General features: G+C 39.0%; 1 protein-coding gene across 1 annotated transcript in view; it reads right to left on the bottom strand.

The window, feature by feature from the left end:
• Window positions 1-554: 554 nt before the first annotated feature.
• COL1A2 (collagen type I alpha 2 chain) overlaps window positions 555-14810 on the bottom strand; it is a 37774-nt gene continuing 23518 nt past the window's right edge. The window contains exons 31-52 of the mRNA XM_014875634.2: window positions 13371-13469; window positions 12611-12718; window positions 11753-11806; window positions 11126-11179; window positions 10521-10574; window positions 10359-10412; window positions 10151-10258; window positions 9131-9184; window positions 8984-9037; window positions 8157-8318; window positions 7326-7433; window positions 6768-6875; window positions 5846-5899; window positions 5631-5738; window positions 5322-5375; window positions 4883-4990; window positions 4186-4239; window positions 3947-4054; window positions 3298-3544; window positions 2695-2888; window positions 1549-1791; window positions 555-970 (exon numbers count right to left, since the gene is read on the bottom strand). Of these exons, the coding sequence (XP_014731120.2) occupies window positions 824-970; window positions 1549-1791; window positions 2695-2888; window positions 3298-3544; window positions 3947-4054; window positions 4186-4239; window positions 4883-4990; window positions 5322-5375; window positions 5631-5738; window positions 5846-5899; window positions 6768-6875; window positions 7326-7433; window positions 8157-8318; window positions 8984-9037; window positions 9131-9184; window positions 10151-10258; window positions 10359-10412; window positions 10521-10574; window positions 11126-11179; window positions 11753-11806; window positions 12611-12718; window positions 13371-13469 (2334 nt within the window). The 3' untranslated portion in view covers window positions 555-823. The remainder of the gene's footprint in view (window positions 971-1548; window positions 1792-2694; window positions 2889-3297; window positions 3545-3946; window positions 4055-4185; window positions 4240-4882; window positions 4991-5321; window positions 5376-5630; window positions 5739-5845; window positions 5900-6767; window positions 6876-7325; window positions 7434-8156; window positions 8319-8983; window positions 9038-9130; window positions 9185-10150; window positions 10259-10358; window positions 10413-10520; window positions 10575-11125; window positions 11180-11752; window positions 11807-12610; window positions 12719-13370; window positions 13470-14810) is intronic.

Below are 14810 nucleotides of genomic sequence, written 5' to 3'. Positions count from 1 at the left end.
GTATTGTAAAATCTGGGTGTGAGAATCTCCAAGTAATTAATTAAAAAGTTTCTTTTGGAACACTGAACATGCTTTATTTCATTTTTTTTTCACAATTTATTTAAACATCTCACATATACAAAATACATTTTCTTTCTTTTTTAGAGAAATGATGATTTTTTTTTTCACCCATAGTAGAAGATGGAAATGGAATTTGAAAGCAGGAAGACCTGATTTTGGAGGAAGAAGAGAAAGAGGAAGAAAAATTATCCACATGCTTAAGCTGTGGGTGAGACAGGACATCCTAAGTTTTAGGACAGACTTCAAAGAAACAGAGAAGCAATACTTTAAATGCTGCTAGCACCATCAAAGTTCAAGTACTGGAAAGATACTCTGTAATTATGCAATTAGCACCACTGTATTTTGAGTGGAACTGGAAATACCTCAGATCATATGGAGAAGTTCCTACACAAGACGTGGATCACTCTTGATTTAGTGTATGAGGTAGTTTAAACCTTTGGAAGTCATGGATTTAAACTTCCTCTGTGGAAGATATTCAAAGGCCACAAGTGGTGCAAACTTTCATGACTTTTTATTTTGCTTTTTTTTTCTTACAAAGGTTGACATTTCCCAAAACAAGGTGTTAAATCTTGAAAGACTTCCAAGTCCATTTGGGGCTGTGTTAAATTTCATTGCACAATGCTCCAATCAATTCTTCTCCTTCTCTTTCGCCCAGAGTTTAAGCAAGTAGATGAACAGAAGAAATGGAAGGAGTCAGCTTTCATTATTAAAAGAAATGACAAGAGAATAATTTGGGAGAGGCTTTAAGTTAATTTTAGTTCATTCATTTAAAACAGACTGGGCCAATGTCCAAACCGAATTCTTGGTCAGCACCACCAATATCCAAAGGTGCAATGTCAAGGATGGGCAAGCGGGATGGCTTATTTGTTCTGTATTCAATGATTGTTTTGCCCCATTCGTTGTTCTTTCTCTGTAAGAGAAGATTGATTGCAATCGTTATTGCATTGTTCACAATATTAATAATTGTTTCACCTAAATGAATAATTTCAGAAATAATTTCCTATTAATTTTGCTTCTATTGTTTGCAAATCAGATACCCACATCCAACAATTTAGACCTCCAATACAGAGATCTATTTACTTGAATCTTCTCTAGTCCTATATGATGCTGTATGCAAGCTACCATATTATTCACAGTGATGGTAGATCCTAAGAGAATCCTGCCTGATTGTTTTAGGACTTAAAGACCCTGCTCCTCCTATAGCTTGTGCACTGTTTTCTTATTAATCTTCTCTTTACATAGAATTTGGATCTGATCCCTCCGAAAACTTTTTTTTTGGCCACATGTACAATACAAGGTAGGATTTGTTTGTAACCTCTTCCTTCCCACTTGTTAAGGACCTGCCATGGTTGGGTTTGTAGGCTATGTATCTTCACCAGACAAATTTTTTTCTGCTTTGACCAATAATCTGAATTAAAGCACAACTCCATCCCTAATCACATGCTTAGGCCTGGGCACCACCATGCCCACGGTTCCTGCGTTACTTACAGAGCAGCCATCCTCAAGAACACTGAAAGTGAATCTGCTGTTGCCTTCAGCTCGTAGCTCAACGTCGTTGGATCCCTGCAGCACAACAGCCTTTTTAAGGTTGCCAGTTTCTGCATCCATGTAGGCAATGCTGTTCTTGCAGTGGTAGGTGATGTTCTGGGAGGCATGGTTGGCCAGCAGACGCATGAAGGCCAGTTGGGTGGCCATATCCTTTGAGGTCACTCCTTCACTATTGTATTCAAACTGAAAGACAGAGAGGAACCCAGTCAGTGGCACTGCTGGGGAAAGAAGCATGTTTGTAATGAAAATGCATGGTAGCTGCTCTAGTGTCCTGGTTTCAGCTAGGGTAGAGTTAATTTCTTCTCAGCTGCTGATACACTGCTGTGTTTTGAATTTGGAATAAGAATGGACTTTTTTTTTTTTTTTGGTGTCTCATGCTCTACCAGTGAGGAAGTAGGTAAAAGAAACTGGGTGGGAGCATAGCTGGGACAGGTGACCTGGGCTGACCAAAGGGATATTCAAAACATAAAAAATCATGCCCAGGATATAAACTGGGATTAAGTAACCCAAAAGGGCGGCCAGTCTGGTTCAACTCAATTTCATTTAAGAATTATGTAATTAAATCTCCTTAGCTGTACAAAAGTGATGTATTTGCAATTTGCTGGGACAGTTTCTAACATGCAAGCAGCAGTTCTTGTTTTTACTTACACCAACAATTCTGAATGTTACGGTGGCATGCACTCAGAATGTGTGATGTGTAATATAAATATCTTTCCAGGAATAGTGTTGCATGTATTTTATGTAACAAACATCAATTTAAAAGGTTAATGCTTTCGTATTTTTTCAGACATTTTCTGGACTGTCTTTATATGTACCATATTCTAGTCCAGGCTTCCCTTAGCAGTAACCACTAATCAGTCTGAATTGATCATTTGCAGACATCAAGAAAAATTCGAACAATACTAAGTACTCTTAACAAACTGATACCAGAATCAGAGTTCTATGCCCTTGAGATAAAAGATAGTTGGCTTTTTCATATTTGTCCCCTAAGAACTTAATTTATCTGCTTAGTTCCTGAGAGTCAGTAAATTGGGAACTCTTCAGACAGCGCCATAGGAAACAATCACCCTACCGTACATCACTTACCTGGCTGCCACCATTGATAGTTTCACCAAACCATATGTGCTGCTTCTTGTCCCTGGGATTCTTGTTGATATACCAGTTCTTAGCAGGAATATTGTCAGGGTTGGCATAGATGCAAGTCTCACCATTGGTAAAATCACAGTATGCTCTAATGGCATCTGCAGTGCAGCCTTGGTTGGGATCAATCCAGTAGAAGCCTGTCGTTGGGGGAAGAAATGTAAACAATGGTTCACTCAGCATAAACTTGGCATGTAGTTCATATTCACTTGTCTGATATAGGAACTCAGGCCAGAAATATCACAGCTAGATGCAATATTAAGGTGATAAGTGGGATACAGATATTTTGCATCTTTATGTAAAAGAAACTGTATTTAAAAGCAAGGGTTAAATATTTTTGTATTAGTTTGGAAAACTATTGCAATAATGTGCAACAATATCTATAAAGAGCTTTTCAGGATATAAGTGTATCTATTTTCAGTGGAGGCAGAAAGAACTTCTTCATTGGTTATTTAGTTTTTTTGCCAAGTGGCCAAGGATACCTTTCATTGCTAATGCCCTGGAAGTGCTCCCTGAGCCACAAAGGGCAAACATCTGGCACTAACATACCGCTGCTCCATTCTGGGTGGCTAAGTCTGAGGTCACGACAGGTGCGAGCTGGGTTCTTTTTGGAGCCTTCTGGGGTCAGCAGGGTCTCAATTTGGTTGTTCAGTGTTTTCAGAGTGGCATCAACTTCATAATCCTTGGGTCTGAGAGAAGGCTGATCAGCCCGGTAGTATTCTGCATCAAAGCCAACTTCATATCCACCACCATTGGGACCAGGGGGTCCAGGGGGACCAGGAGGACCAGGAGGACCCTGAAGTTTTTCAAAAGCAAAAGACAAAAAGCACTCTGTTAGAGATATGATGCTTTTAATGAAATGCTTCCACACATGCATAGTCCTGGTTAACTCCTGGCACCCTCAGCTCTAATTGGAAGCAGCACACGTGGACTAGCCCTGTGGTGACTGCTATGAGTTGAATCAGTGGAGGATGCACAGACTACCACATCTCCTTTGTGCATTGGCTCTCTGGCCATAAGGAGTGAATAAAACCTTATAGTTTAGGTCTATCAAACATTTCCCTAACATTAAATATATTTTTTAAGAAATAAAACAATATGCATTATTAAACTGCTAGGCTTCTGAAGTGATGTAATTACTAGGATTATTGTATAACATAAATGTATTAAATAATAATTAAAAAAAGGTTATACTCACAGCAGGACCTTGGCTACCATGAGAGCCACGCACACCAGCAGGGCCAATAGGTCCAGGGAGACCATTGCGACCATCTTTACCAGGAGGACCAGAAGGACCAGGTGGACCCTAAAAGGAAATTTGAACAGTTTAAATGACAGTAAAAATGCCACAAATAGGGATTCACATGGATGGGAGTGTACATACATATTGCACAAAGAGGATGGGAGTTATTTGAATATATTCTGAAATTCACATACCCTGGGGCCAGCAGGGCCGGTGTTACCAGGAGGACCTTGATCACCATGTTGGCCCTATTGGGAAAGATACACAGTCATCAAAAAAAGAGCAATGGAACATGTTTGTGTCTGCTTGATTCAAGAGGAAACTGTATGTAATGTATATTTGGGCTCAGAGAATGGGAATCCAGGGCTAATGACATTTATTAGTGGAGTTAGGGTATAAAATACTTGTTTTGGGAAGAGAGGAGAGAGGTCATCAGGATATATTTAAGAGGATAACCTATAAAATTCTTTATATTGTTTCTTCTGATCTTCAGAGAAGGCTTTAAAATAAAAGTCAGAACTCCTAAAATTGATATCCAAATTAAAAGGGAAGAAAATCCACAAATTACTTTGGCTTTTCTGAGATAAAAGTTTTTCAATTTCTGGCCAAAATAAGAAATAATACTAAAACAAAAGGCAGAAGATTTTAAAATTCTTTTAGCCAAATTCAACTGAGCTTCAGGGAAACTAACGGTAATCACAGTTCAAATGCCAATACCAGAATTTGCCATTTTGTACAAAAAACATTAAGAACGTTATAGAAACTATTTATGATTTTTCATTTGAAAGATGCTGCAGAGTGAAGTAAGTGGTATTAACATGCTGTATTGTACATATGTAATTACTTGCTAGTGTGACCTTATAATCAAAACCCTGAAAATCATTTACTTACAGCAAGACCAGGAAGACCCTGCAGTCCATTGTGTCCCTTCAAGCCAGGCAGACCTCTAGGCCCCTTATCACCAGGTAGACCTTTCTCACCACGTGGACCTTGTGGGCCCTAGGAAGGGATACAGATGTCAAAGAATAAATTAGAGGGCTTCAAGAACATACTCCTGTCAAAACAAGAATTAAGTGTAAGTATTCTACATTAAGCCATATGCCAATGTATATAATGGACATCCCCTTAACACACTCAGGAAGAGGGCTAATCCCAAAAGCTTCAGGATTGATCCCACAAAAGAGAATGCTAACTAAGATTCTAAGTTACTGAATATTTTCAGGTCCTTAAGAATTACTTTTCAGGCCCCTTGATCACAGTTATGAATCCTTATTGATAAAGTTTTCTCTTCTTGCATCAATGTGGGAATGTATTTAAAAATCAGACTTACAGCAAGACCTCTTGGACCAAAAGCACCAGCAGGACCGACAGCACCAGCAGGGCCCTGAAACAAGAACAGAGAATACATGTCACTGCTGGATATTGTTCTAATGAAGGTTCCATGCTCAACACATCTCTGGAAAAAGTGAAGTAATCATCTATACATTGTTGAGGTGGGATGTACTTTGTATATATGTATATGTATATATGTATACATATACATATACATGGATATATGATAGACAAGTCTTAGTCTAAGAGGACTAAGACCTTAATTTAATCCAGAAAGTTAAGGTATATCATCATCTCATTGACTTACAGGATCACCACGGTTTCCAGGCTTTCCAGAAGGACCAACTTGGCCATGAGGACCAGGAGCACCCAGAGCACCACTGGGACCAGGATTACCAGGAGCACCACGCTCACCCTGGGAACAAAGGAATGCAACAGGAAACACTTTGTGTTATTACTGACTTACACATATTGGAATATTTCTTCCATGACAATGAAATAAAAGAAAAAGAAACAAGTTACCTTGAAACCAGGAGCACCATCACGGCCTGGAGGACCATCATTTCCAGGGTTGCCCTGTTAAAATACCATGAAAAAATACTGCTAAATTCCATCACCTTTTATCTCACACAGAACTGTCTCAGTCTAATTGCTTGTAGTAAGAGAAGAAGATATTGAGATAGGATAGTATAAATCTAAAAGAGAAAAAACTTCTTCCTTATATATGCCATTCTCAAATGCCTTAAATATACTAACGTTCTCAGAAAACTAAAATGGTCTTCAAATATTTTAGGTTTTAAAAGTTCAGTAAAGAAAAAAATTACTGGGTTTTGCAATATTTCTCTGAATGAAAAGACTAAGACAATAGTGGTCTTCACCAGCTTGCACTCTTTTAAAACTGAGATTTTCTTTTTAGATGAAAAATGCCAGTGGAGACAAAAGAACCTAAACAATAGCCACAACTAAATTATTTTGTTGCAGTACATCACAAGGTTAAATATTAATTTCACTTCAGCACGTAGGCTGTGCCCAAAAAACCCGTTTTCCTTCAGAAAATTCCAATGAAATGAAGTTCGAGATCTTTTCTCTGTTCTCTTTGAAATCCTGCAAAGTCTCGGCAAGATTTGTATTAACAATGTATTCAGGTTATCAAATAAGCTTCCCTGATAAGGCTGCAATTTTTATACTTTCACGAAAGATATGTATGTTCCCCACTCCATTTTTCTTGGCATTTAAGTAAGAAGTGAAAAGATTCTGAGAGTGACTTCAGGATGTATTTCAGACATAGGAATCCATGTCTATAAAAATCCTGATACAATTTTCTCTGAAGACATCATAAAGTTTGCTAGCAGAACAGCCTCTGGTTCCATCCACTTTTTCTGAGTGTTTGTATTTGGATCAGAATAAAGGAAAAGCAACCTGAAGAGGATAAAAGACAGCTTACATCACGTCCAGCTTCACCAGGAGCACCATTTGGACCAGGAGAACCCACAGGACCAGAGGGACCACGGGCACCAGGAGGACCAGAAACACCCAGGGGACCAGGTTCACCCTAATACAGGAACAGTTGTGACAAAATGTGACATTATAATACAACACAAACCAGTCTTACAGGACTTTTAGCATTTATCTAAGAGCAACATTTCTGTGCAATAAGTTCAGGAAAGATAAAAGAATCAGGACACAAGAAACGTACCTATCCATATCATACGTTTTCTTCATTCTAAAATGTTACTATTAGAGACCTCTTGACATTTCTGACATTCAGAAATTGGCTTGCAGATAATTCTGGTTTGCAACAAGCCATAATTTGTTGCATTGGCCTAAGTCCATACTGGCCTACCTTCCATTGGTAGGTCCATATCCTCTGTTTCCAACAGCAATGGAAACAGCATCATCTGTATCTCCATAGTTTCCCACAAGACAGGACCTCGTGTGTGTGGGTTTTTCCTTTTTTATTACATGTTATCTGTTTAAATCAGTTAACTAATCATATACTCACTGTTGCTCCAGAGATGCCTGGAAGACCACGTTCTCCCCGAGAGCCAGGCAGACCAAGGATACCAGGAGCACCAAGAATACCCTGAGGACCTGGGGTACCAGGAGGACCCTATGACAAGAAGAGAATAATATTTATATTAATAGACAAAAATAAATGTAACATACACATCAGACAATGGTACTGAAAATTTCATTCTGGGCTGCAATTTATGCAGAGCACAGAAGAAATTTCTATATAATTTTTTGTTGAGTAACAATTGTGGTATTTCATACAAGCACTTACTTCAGTAAGACAAATATGTATGACTTTTTTAAAAAGTCAGTAATTCTGCATGTGAAAACTTAAAGACACTCAAAAGTAATTAATTTATTTGCATAATTCTAAGTCAACCTGTGGGCTGACAACTTTAACTTTGTGATCCCCACAAATCAGAGTTTCTGATGCAGCTATGAATAGAGATTGTTCTAAATGCACAATCACAGGTTCCTTTTTATTCTGTCCATGAGGATCAATTTCAGAGCAGAAGATGTGCTTTCTTTTCTTAGATTTATTTCTTCCATCAATTTCTTCTGTAATTGGAGAAATATACAAGTCACCGCAAGAGAAAAAGAAAAAGAAAACCCTTACCCAGGGATCAGGTTCACTTTTTATGGTGTGTTTGTCAAGCATGGCTATAAACAATTTCTTGTGTCTCAGTGGAACTTGCACTTAAAGGCTTTGCTAAATTTGTGGATAAAGTAGAAAAGCCCTTCCCAAACACCAAAAGTATCTCAGAAGCCATAACATTTATATGAAGAGAAACATATTTAATGAGATGTGATAGTAACTTACAGCAGCACCAGCCTCTCCAGATGGACCTTTCTCACCAGCAAAACCAGGTGGGCCAGCAATACCTTGTTCACCAGTGCGGCCAACTGGTCCAACATCACCACGTAGACCTCGAGGACCATCTTTGCCAGCTGGGCCAGGAGGACCAGGGGGACCAGTGATGCCCTAGGATTGAGTATGAATATGATACCATTACAATATAGACCTGGGAATAGCATAGATAAATTTCATTGTAAGTATATGTGAAAAAATAATCCCTTGCAATAAACAGGTCATCAGCTGCTCCAAAGCAGCAACTCCTGTTGCTTTGTTACCAGTGAAGAGCTGGAAGCAGTAGAAAAAAACTAAAAAATGTCAATCTAGAATGAGAATTTCTTGCTGAAAAATAAAAAAGATTCACATTCCAAAACATAGTGAGTTTGCCCTGCTCAAGACAGGGACTAGAACTGCAGGTAGTTTAGAAAGTGTAGACAAACAATAACCTTAACATTCTTCTGCAGATTGGACACGACCTTTGTATTCCACTCCATCATGAGTAATTGCAATGCCATTGATTTGAACAAAGGCAAATAAACACAATTTTTTTGAAATTGTTGAGTACTTCAAGAGGCATAGGGATGCTTGATGGATTATAAAACTCACAAATTAAATGCATAGGTTGTATTCTGGGAGTTTGAACAATTAGATTTTTTTCCTCATCCAATTCTATAATGATCGGAGGTTATTCCAGTGCAATTACCATTCATATCAATGAAACAAAAGTTAGGATTATCCCTAAGCAAAGCAACTTCTGACTTATCTCCCATTAGAATTCTTCATTAGTTACTTACAGCAGGGCCAGGAGGACCAACTCGTCCAGCAGCACCAGGGAAACCAGTCATGCCCTAAAAACAAATTTGTAAACGAAGATTAGGTTTAAAGGAAACATTAACTTCATGAAAAGCAACAATGTCAGTACTAAAAGCCTGAAGACTTACAGGAGGACCAGCATCACCACGAGGGCCAGCGGGACCAGCAGCACCAGCGGGACCCTAAGTAGGAAGGATTGAAAAAGAGATGGATCAAGCAAAGACAATTAATGCTACCTATTTAGAATAAGGGATCAGTCTCACTATTGTGAAAGCTAAGGGTGATTTTTACACCAGCAGGAGGAGGACTGGTCCCAAAACCATGCTGCCTATCTTGATAATAGGGTATTAAATTCTCACTGATATTTTAAATTGGTATCATAAAGCCTGAGAAAAGTTGCATAAGGCATTTATGATTCACATTAATTTCCTTGCAAATGTTACGTGCATCTAAACAAATCTGGAAGTCAAAATGTGAAAGCAGGGCAAAATCATCAAGTCTTCTGTTTGCACTGTGTAACTAATATAGCCACATAGTGCAAGAGCCTGGTATTGGTCTATTAAAATCATACAATAAGTAACCCAAGCCATATTGTCCTGCAACACTGTTGTATTTGAAGTACTGGGTCTGACTTTATGCATCATTTCAACCAGCTCCCCAATAACGTGCATGTGAAGCAGGATATAACTTTGGGCTATAAAGGTGTCAGCACATGAAAAGCTTGTGTGCAAATGGATGCATGGACAAATTTGCACACATGCTTCTGGATGACTAAGTCTGAAAATCAGACTGTGACAGCACATCCCAACTTTGAGAGAAAAGTGTCAATGCCCTCAGCTCAGAACTTGCCCACAATCACCCCCTGAATGCTCCAAGATAGAGTGATTTTGCTGATCTTCAGAGCAAGTTAAAAATTAGTTATTATTTTATCTTCATTTCAGTTCCAGACTCACGATCTGAGCCCACACAAATAGATTGGTAAAATTTACATAATATGTGAAAACCAGCATGGTAACTTTTCTCACAGCCCAGCTTGAAGTTTTGTTTCTTTCTTTCATTACCTTTTCAGAATTCAAGGCTTTCAGGCTAATGTATTGCTTGCATGGCACAGTTGAGAACTATGCATTTCACAAAGACAATTCACTTACTGGTGGTCCAGAAGCACCAATTGGGCCAATAGCACCTGTTGGTCCAGTTTCACCCTTGGGTCCTTTGGGGCCACGTTCTCCCTTAGCACCAGGCTGACCAGCTGCACCCTATGGGCAGAAAAAAAGACAAAATGAGGAACTGAAACCTTGCAGAGGAAATAGAGGAAGGTTATGGCATCAATATGAGAAAAGTGCAAATAAAACTCACAGGGGGTCCAGCAAATCCACTGGGACCTACAGGACCAGGCTCACCACGTTCACCCTAGAAAGGGAACAAAGAAAAGACAACTGGTTGGAATGGTCTTTAAAAGAGCAGTTTTCTGAACATCATGTCTTTGACACAGGAATAATTGTAGAAATTGCTACTTACAGGGATACCACGGGCACCAGCAGGACCAGCAGGACCAGCAGGACCTCCTTCACCCTAAAAGACAGTGCAAAACATACTGACACTGGGAAATGGCCTCACTGCAGCCAGAACAGGAATTTTACTGTTCTACAGATACATATATTGAGTCTCCTTGGGTCTCCCGTGCAGAGGATGTTACTGAAAATGCTTCTGGTTTTGATTCACGCTGTATTAATAATTTCTAATGATTCTCAGACAGCATAAAGTATCATTCTAAGCTACAATTCATCATTGTATCAAAACCTCCTCTCACAGTGTGAGTAGGATTGTGGAGTTTAACCTCCGCTGGGAAAAATTCAGCCTAAGGCTGAATCAGAATCCTCTCCAGATATAACCTACTGTCATGCAGATGTGCATCCTCTTCCCTGCCCTTTTAGAAAAAGGTTTGGGGTCCTATAGCAAGCTTCACTGAATAGTCCCAACAGCCCTTGCTTCCTGAATCTGAAAAACTTAAAGAATTGGTGCAAACTAGAAAGATGGAATTATTTTCTATGGAACTTATCTTTAATATTAATGTGTGAGTGAACTGTATTAAAAAGGCATTTTTTCATTCAGAGTAGACTTACCCGATCACCAGCACCACCAGCAGGGCCAGGAGCACCAATAGCACCAGGGAGACCCTATAGGCCAAGAAACAGGACACTGCTTCAAACAAAATGTAAGTAGGACCAACTACTTTAAATAAGCTTTCACTTTCCTCCTGGAGAAAGGTGTGTAACTAACTTTCTTTCAGATGCTCTCAATATAAAGGATACATGATTTTATAAAAAAAAATTATTTTGTTATTCTCCTTCTGAAAGCACGAATTCTAAGAAAGGCACCTGAAATCTCAAATAAAGGATAGTTTTGTGTAATTTTGCAGGCTGCCTTTAAAATTAGCTGTCTGGGCTGAGCCCATGAAATTAAAGAGGACACTGTCACACTGAACAGCTGTGCAATGTCTGTGCAATGCTCTGTTCATGTAATTTCTCTGCTTGGATGCACGAGAAGTGATCACTTTTTTCTCTCTCTCCCCCTGAATTCAATCATTCTTGGACAAGGGGCAACAAAATTACATTGATTTGTATAAAAAACGAGCAGATACAAGCAGTAACTCAATACAGTGTTCAGAAGCAAGTTCTGAACATCCTTCTCAGTTATTTAAGTTCTGAGGTGTAGCAAGGTAAAGTCAAGTAGAACCAGAATATACTCACACGGGCACCATCTCTTCCTGTTGCACCCGTATCACCTCTCAGACCTGGGGCACCCTGGAACACACATTGGGAAAAATTGTATTGGTAGTGAACACAATCGTTTGTATAAAATAGTTTGTTGAGTATCTGTGCATTACTTAGACATCACACAAAAAGCTTATCATGCTAGGTTTTCTGGATAAATGAGCATTGATTATTATTTTGTTCTTATTGTAAGTCAGTAGCTACTCAGCAAAGTGAATATTTGGAAAGGGGACTGGCATGCTTTTCAGAATAAACCTGCTTCTGTCATGGGAAACCTTGGCTTTTCCCAGGTCCCAAGAATTTTGAATGGAATTAGAAATTGAAAACCATGTCCATGTATATTATAAATGATGAATATAAATCCCTCTCAAAATCTTTTTTCTTTTGGTCAAGAGATATCCACCTGTAAAAATTCTTCTGGGTATTCATGTTATACTTTCTATATGAAGCAAGACAACAGCTATTAAAAACAATGATGTCATATGGGTGGACACATAAAATGTCACATGTTTCATGTAACAAAAAGTTATTTTCAGGCCATCACTGAAGTCAAGAAATCAGATCAGCACTCTGTTCTCTCTTTTTTTTTTAATACAGCCTAGTACTCTGCATTAATCTGTATGTCAATATAGAGTTTTAAAAAAAGTTTTAGGATAGCACCTTAGAAAAGATAGTCAGTCTGTTAGACCAACAAAACTTCTTGCTGAATATTGAGTAATACAGTTTCACAGTAAATAAAAGTCACATTGGGGTAACCTGCAGGTTTTTCCAAGTTAATGACATTTAGGCATCTCAAACTTGTGCATGCAGTAACAAGCCAGTTGTCCATCTTACCTTTTCACCCTTGCCTCCTGGGACACCAGCAGCACCTCTCTCTCCTGGGATTCCACCAGGGCCAGCAGGACCAGGAGCACCAGCAGCACCAACATTACCAGGCTCACCCTAGCAGCAACAGCACATCATGGAAGTCAGGGTGAAGTCACTCACACAATTTGGAACAAAATCATCATTACTATTCTGCCCACCATTCTACTAGGGTGTAGACAGTGTGAGTAGTAACATTTTTGTCTTGAGCTATTGTACGTGTTTTACTTTTCCAGCTACTGAAGATGCTAGATGTGAATACTCTCTCTGTTCTGTGGGCTCCTGAGGTTTTAGGTCCATTTTCCAAACTAAACTTCTGTAGAAAGACTAGCCAAGGAAATCCAGAAAACTAAGACCCAGATTCACTTAGCATCAAGCCAACATCATCATTTGCTAGATGATCACTTACTTTTGCCCGAATATTTGGGGGAAAATATTGCTTACTAGACACAAGAGCTTCCTGTGTACAAGTAGGTGTGGGTATAAACAGAAGTCAGCATGAATTGTGGTCAGAATCTCAGATCCTATCTCCAAACAGAATAACAGCATATCCAGTTGACAACCTGTATTCAAACTGACTTCCCCTCCCATCATCTATAGTACTAAACATAAACCCATTTAATATTAGTGTGGACTAGCTGGGAATGGAACTTTACCGCTTGGAGAGAGGGTTTGGATTGTGTTCATCAGGAGTTCCACAGCAAGGCAATGGCAGCTGGAAAAGGCATACCTTGTTACCATCGGGGCCTGGTGGGCCAGAGGGACCACGGCTTCCAATGGGACCAGCAGGACCAACAGCACCGCTCTCGCCAGGGGGACCACGCTCACCCTACAGGAGACAGCCTGATCTGAGTGCTTCCTGGAATTGCTCTGCACCTGAAAGCACTGGCTAGGAGCAACGACAGTGTGATGCATTTTTATCTGAACAAACCTTTAATTAGAATTGTGCAACTAAATTGGTCATAAGAACTGGCTCTAGCTTTTGACACAAAAATACCAAAACGAAGTAATAAAGTCTTGCATCATGACAACAGCTGACAACTAAAGTATTAATACTTCTTGAACATGGATTTTGGCTACTGTTAGCAGTGTCTGACATTCTCCTGTCAAACAGAGATTCTGTTTTAGGATAAATAATGGATTCTAGTGAAATTAAGGGGATAGTAATTGGCAAACAGTTCTTTTTACAGTGGAAAATGCCTGGTAACAGGAGGATAAAGGTAACACCTAAAGCCTATTAATGTGACCTGTACATTATAACAGGTATAAGGATAAATTCTGAGTCATAAATCTGGACACATGGAAGTAGCCAGAACTCGATTTAAATGCACAATACATCTATCAAAGATAGAAACTCTAGTTTTACTAAAGATATCTCAAATTACCTCTGTGTGATCAAGATGGACATCAGTGAATAATCTGATAAGGTATAATGGAGTTTTTAGTTATGCTGGAGAATTTGGAATTTGTATGAGTACAATAATGTGGTCAAAGAATTGACTTAAGGGGTAATAGCAGACCAGTAGAAAGCACCAATGATGCAACAGATTAATTTATTTTGTAGGGATGTTAATAAATTAATTTTTTTCATATGTTTTGTTAATTACAGAGAGGCAGAAAGAGAAGAAATATGCAGATATCACTAAGGTGAAAGCATTTGACAACAGGAAGAGGATTGGCAGACTACACAGGAAGAAGTGAATAACCTGCTAGATGGCTGTCAGAGCAGAGATAAAATTCAAGAGTGCAAGTACCAGGCCATTTATTTAGGCACCAAAACTGTGAATTCTGCTGTAAATGGAGGTTTCAATGGTGGAAATAACTGAAAGGAAAAGGTGATAGCCAACAATATGACATAGACATGTGAAAGGAAAATGTGATCTGGCACAGGCAGTGGGGTATATTTAGGAAGTGTTAGTTTTATGTATAAAGCATCAGTAAGACCTAATTTGGAATACTGGATGAAATACACTGAGGGCTGGATATGTGATGCTTAGGGCAAGCTAGTGCAGAGGCAAATAACTGCTAGTACTATGATAAAGGGAACTTGGCTTGGATGCATTGGCAAAATGAGAGTTTAGAGCAGACATGGTTTTTGATACAGACTCAGGGCACTAAAACACAGGGAGCAAAAGTGCTGTTTAAACTCACTGAAATAAGAGTGAATGGG

The sequence above is a fragment of the Sturnus vulgaris genome, chromosome 1 (genome assembly GCF_052056855.1).
Source record: "Sturnus vulgaris isolate bStuVul1 chromosome 1, bStuVul1.hap1, whole genome shotgun sequence".
Classification (NCBI taxonomy): domain Eukaryota; kingdom Metazoa; phylum Chordata; class Aves; order Passeriformes; family Sturnidae; genus Sturnus; species Sturnus vulgaris.
The sequence above is the reverse complement of the archived record's forward strand: the minus strand, read 5'-3'. Positions and strand labels throughout refer to the sequence as shown.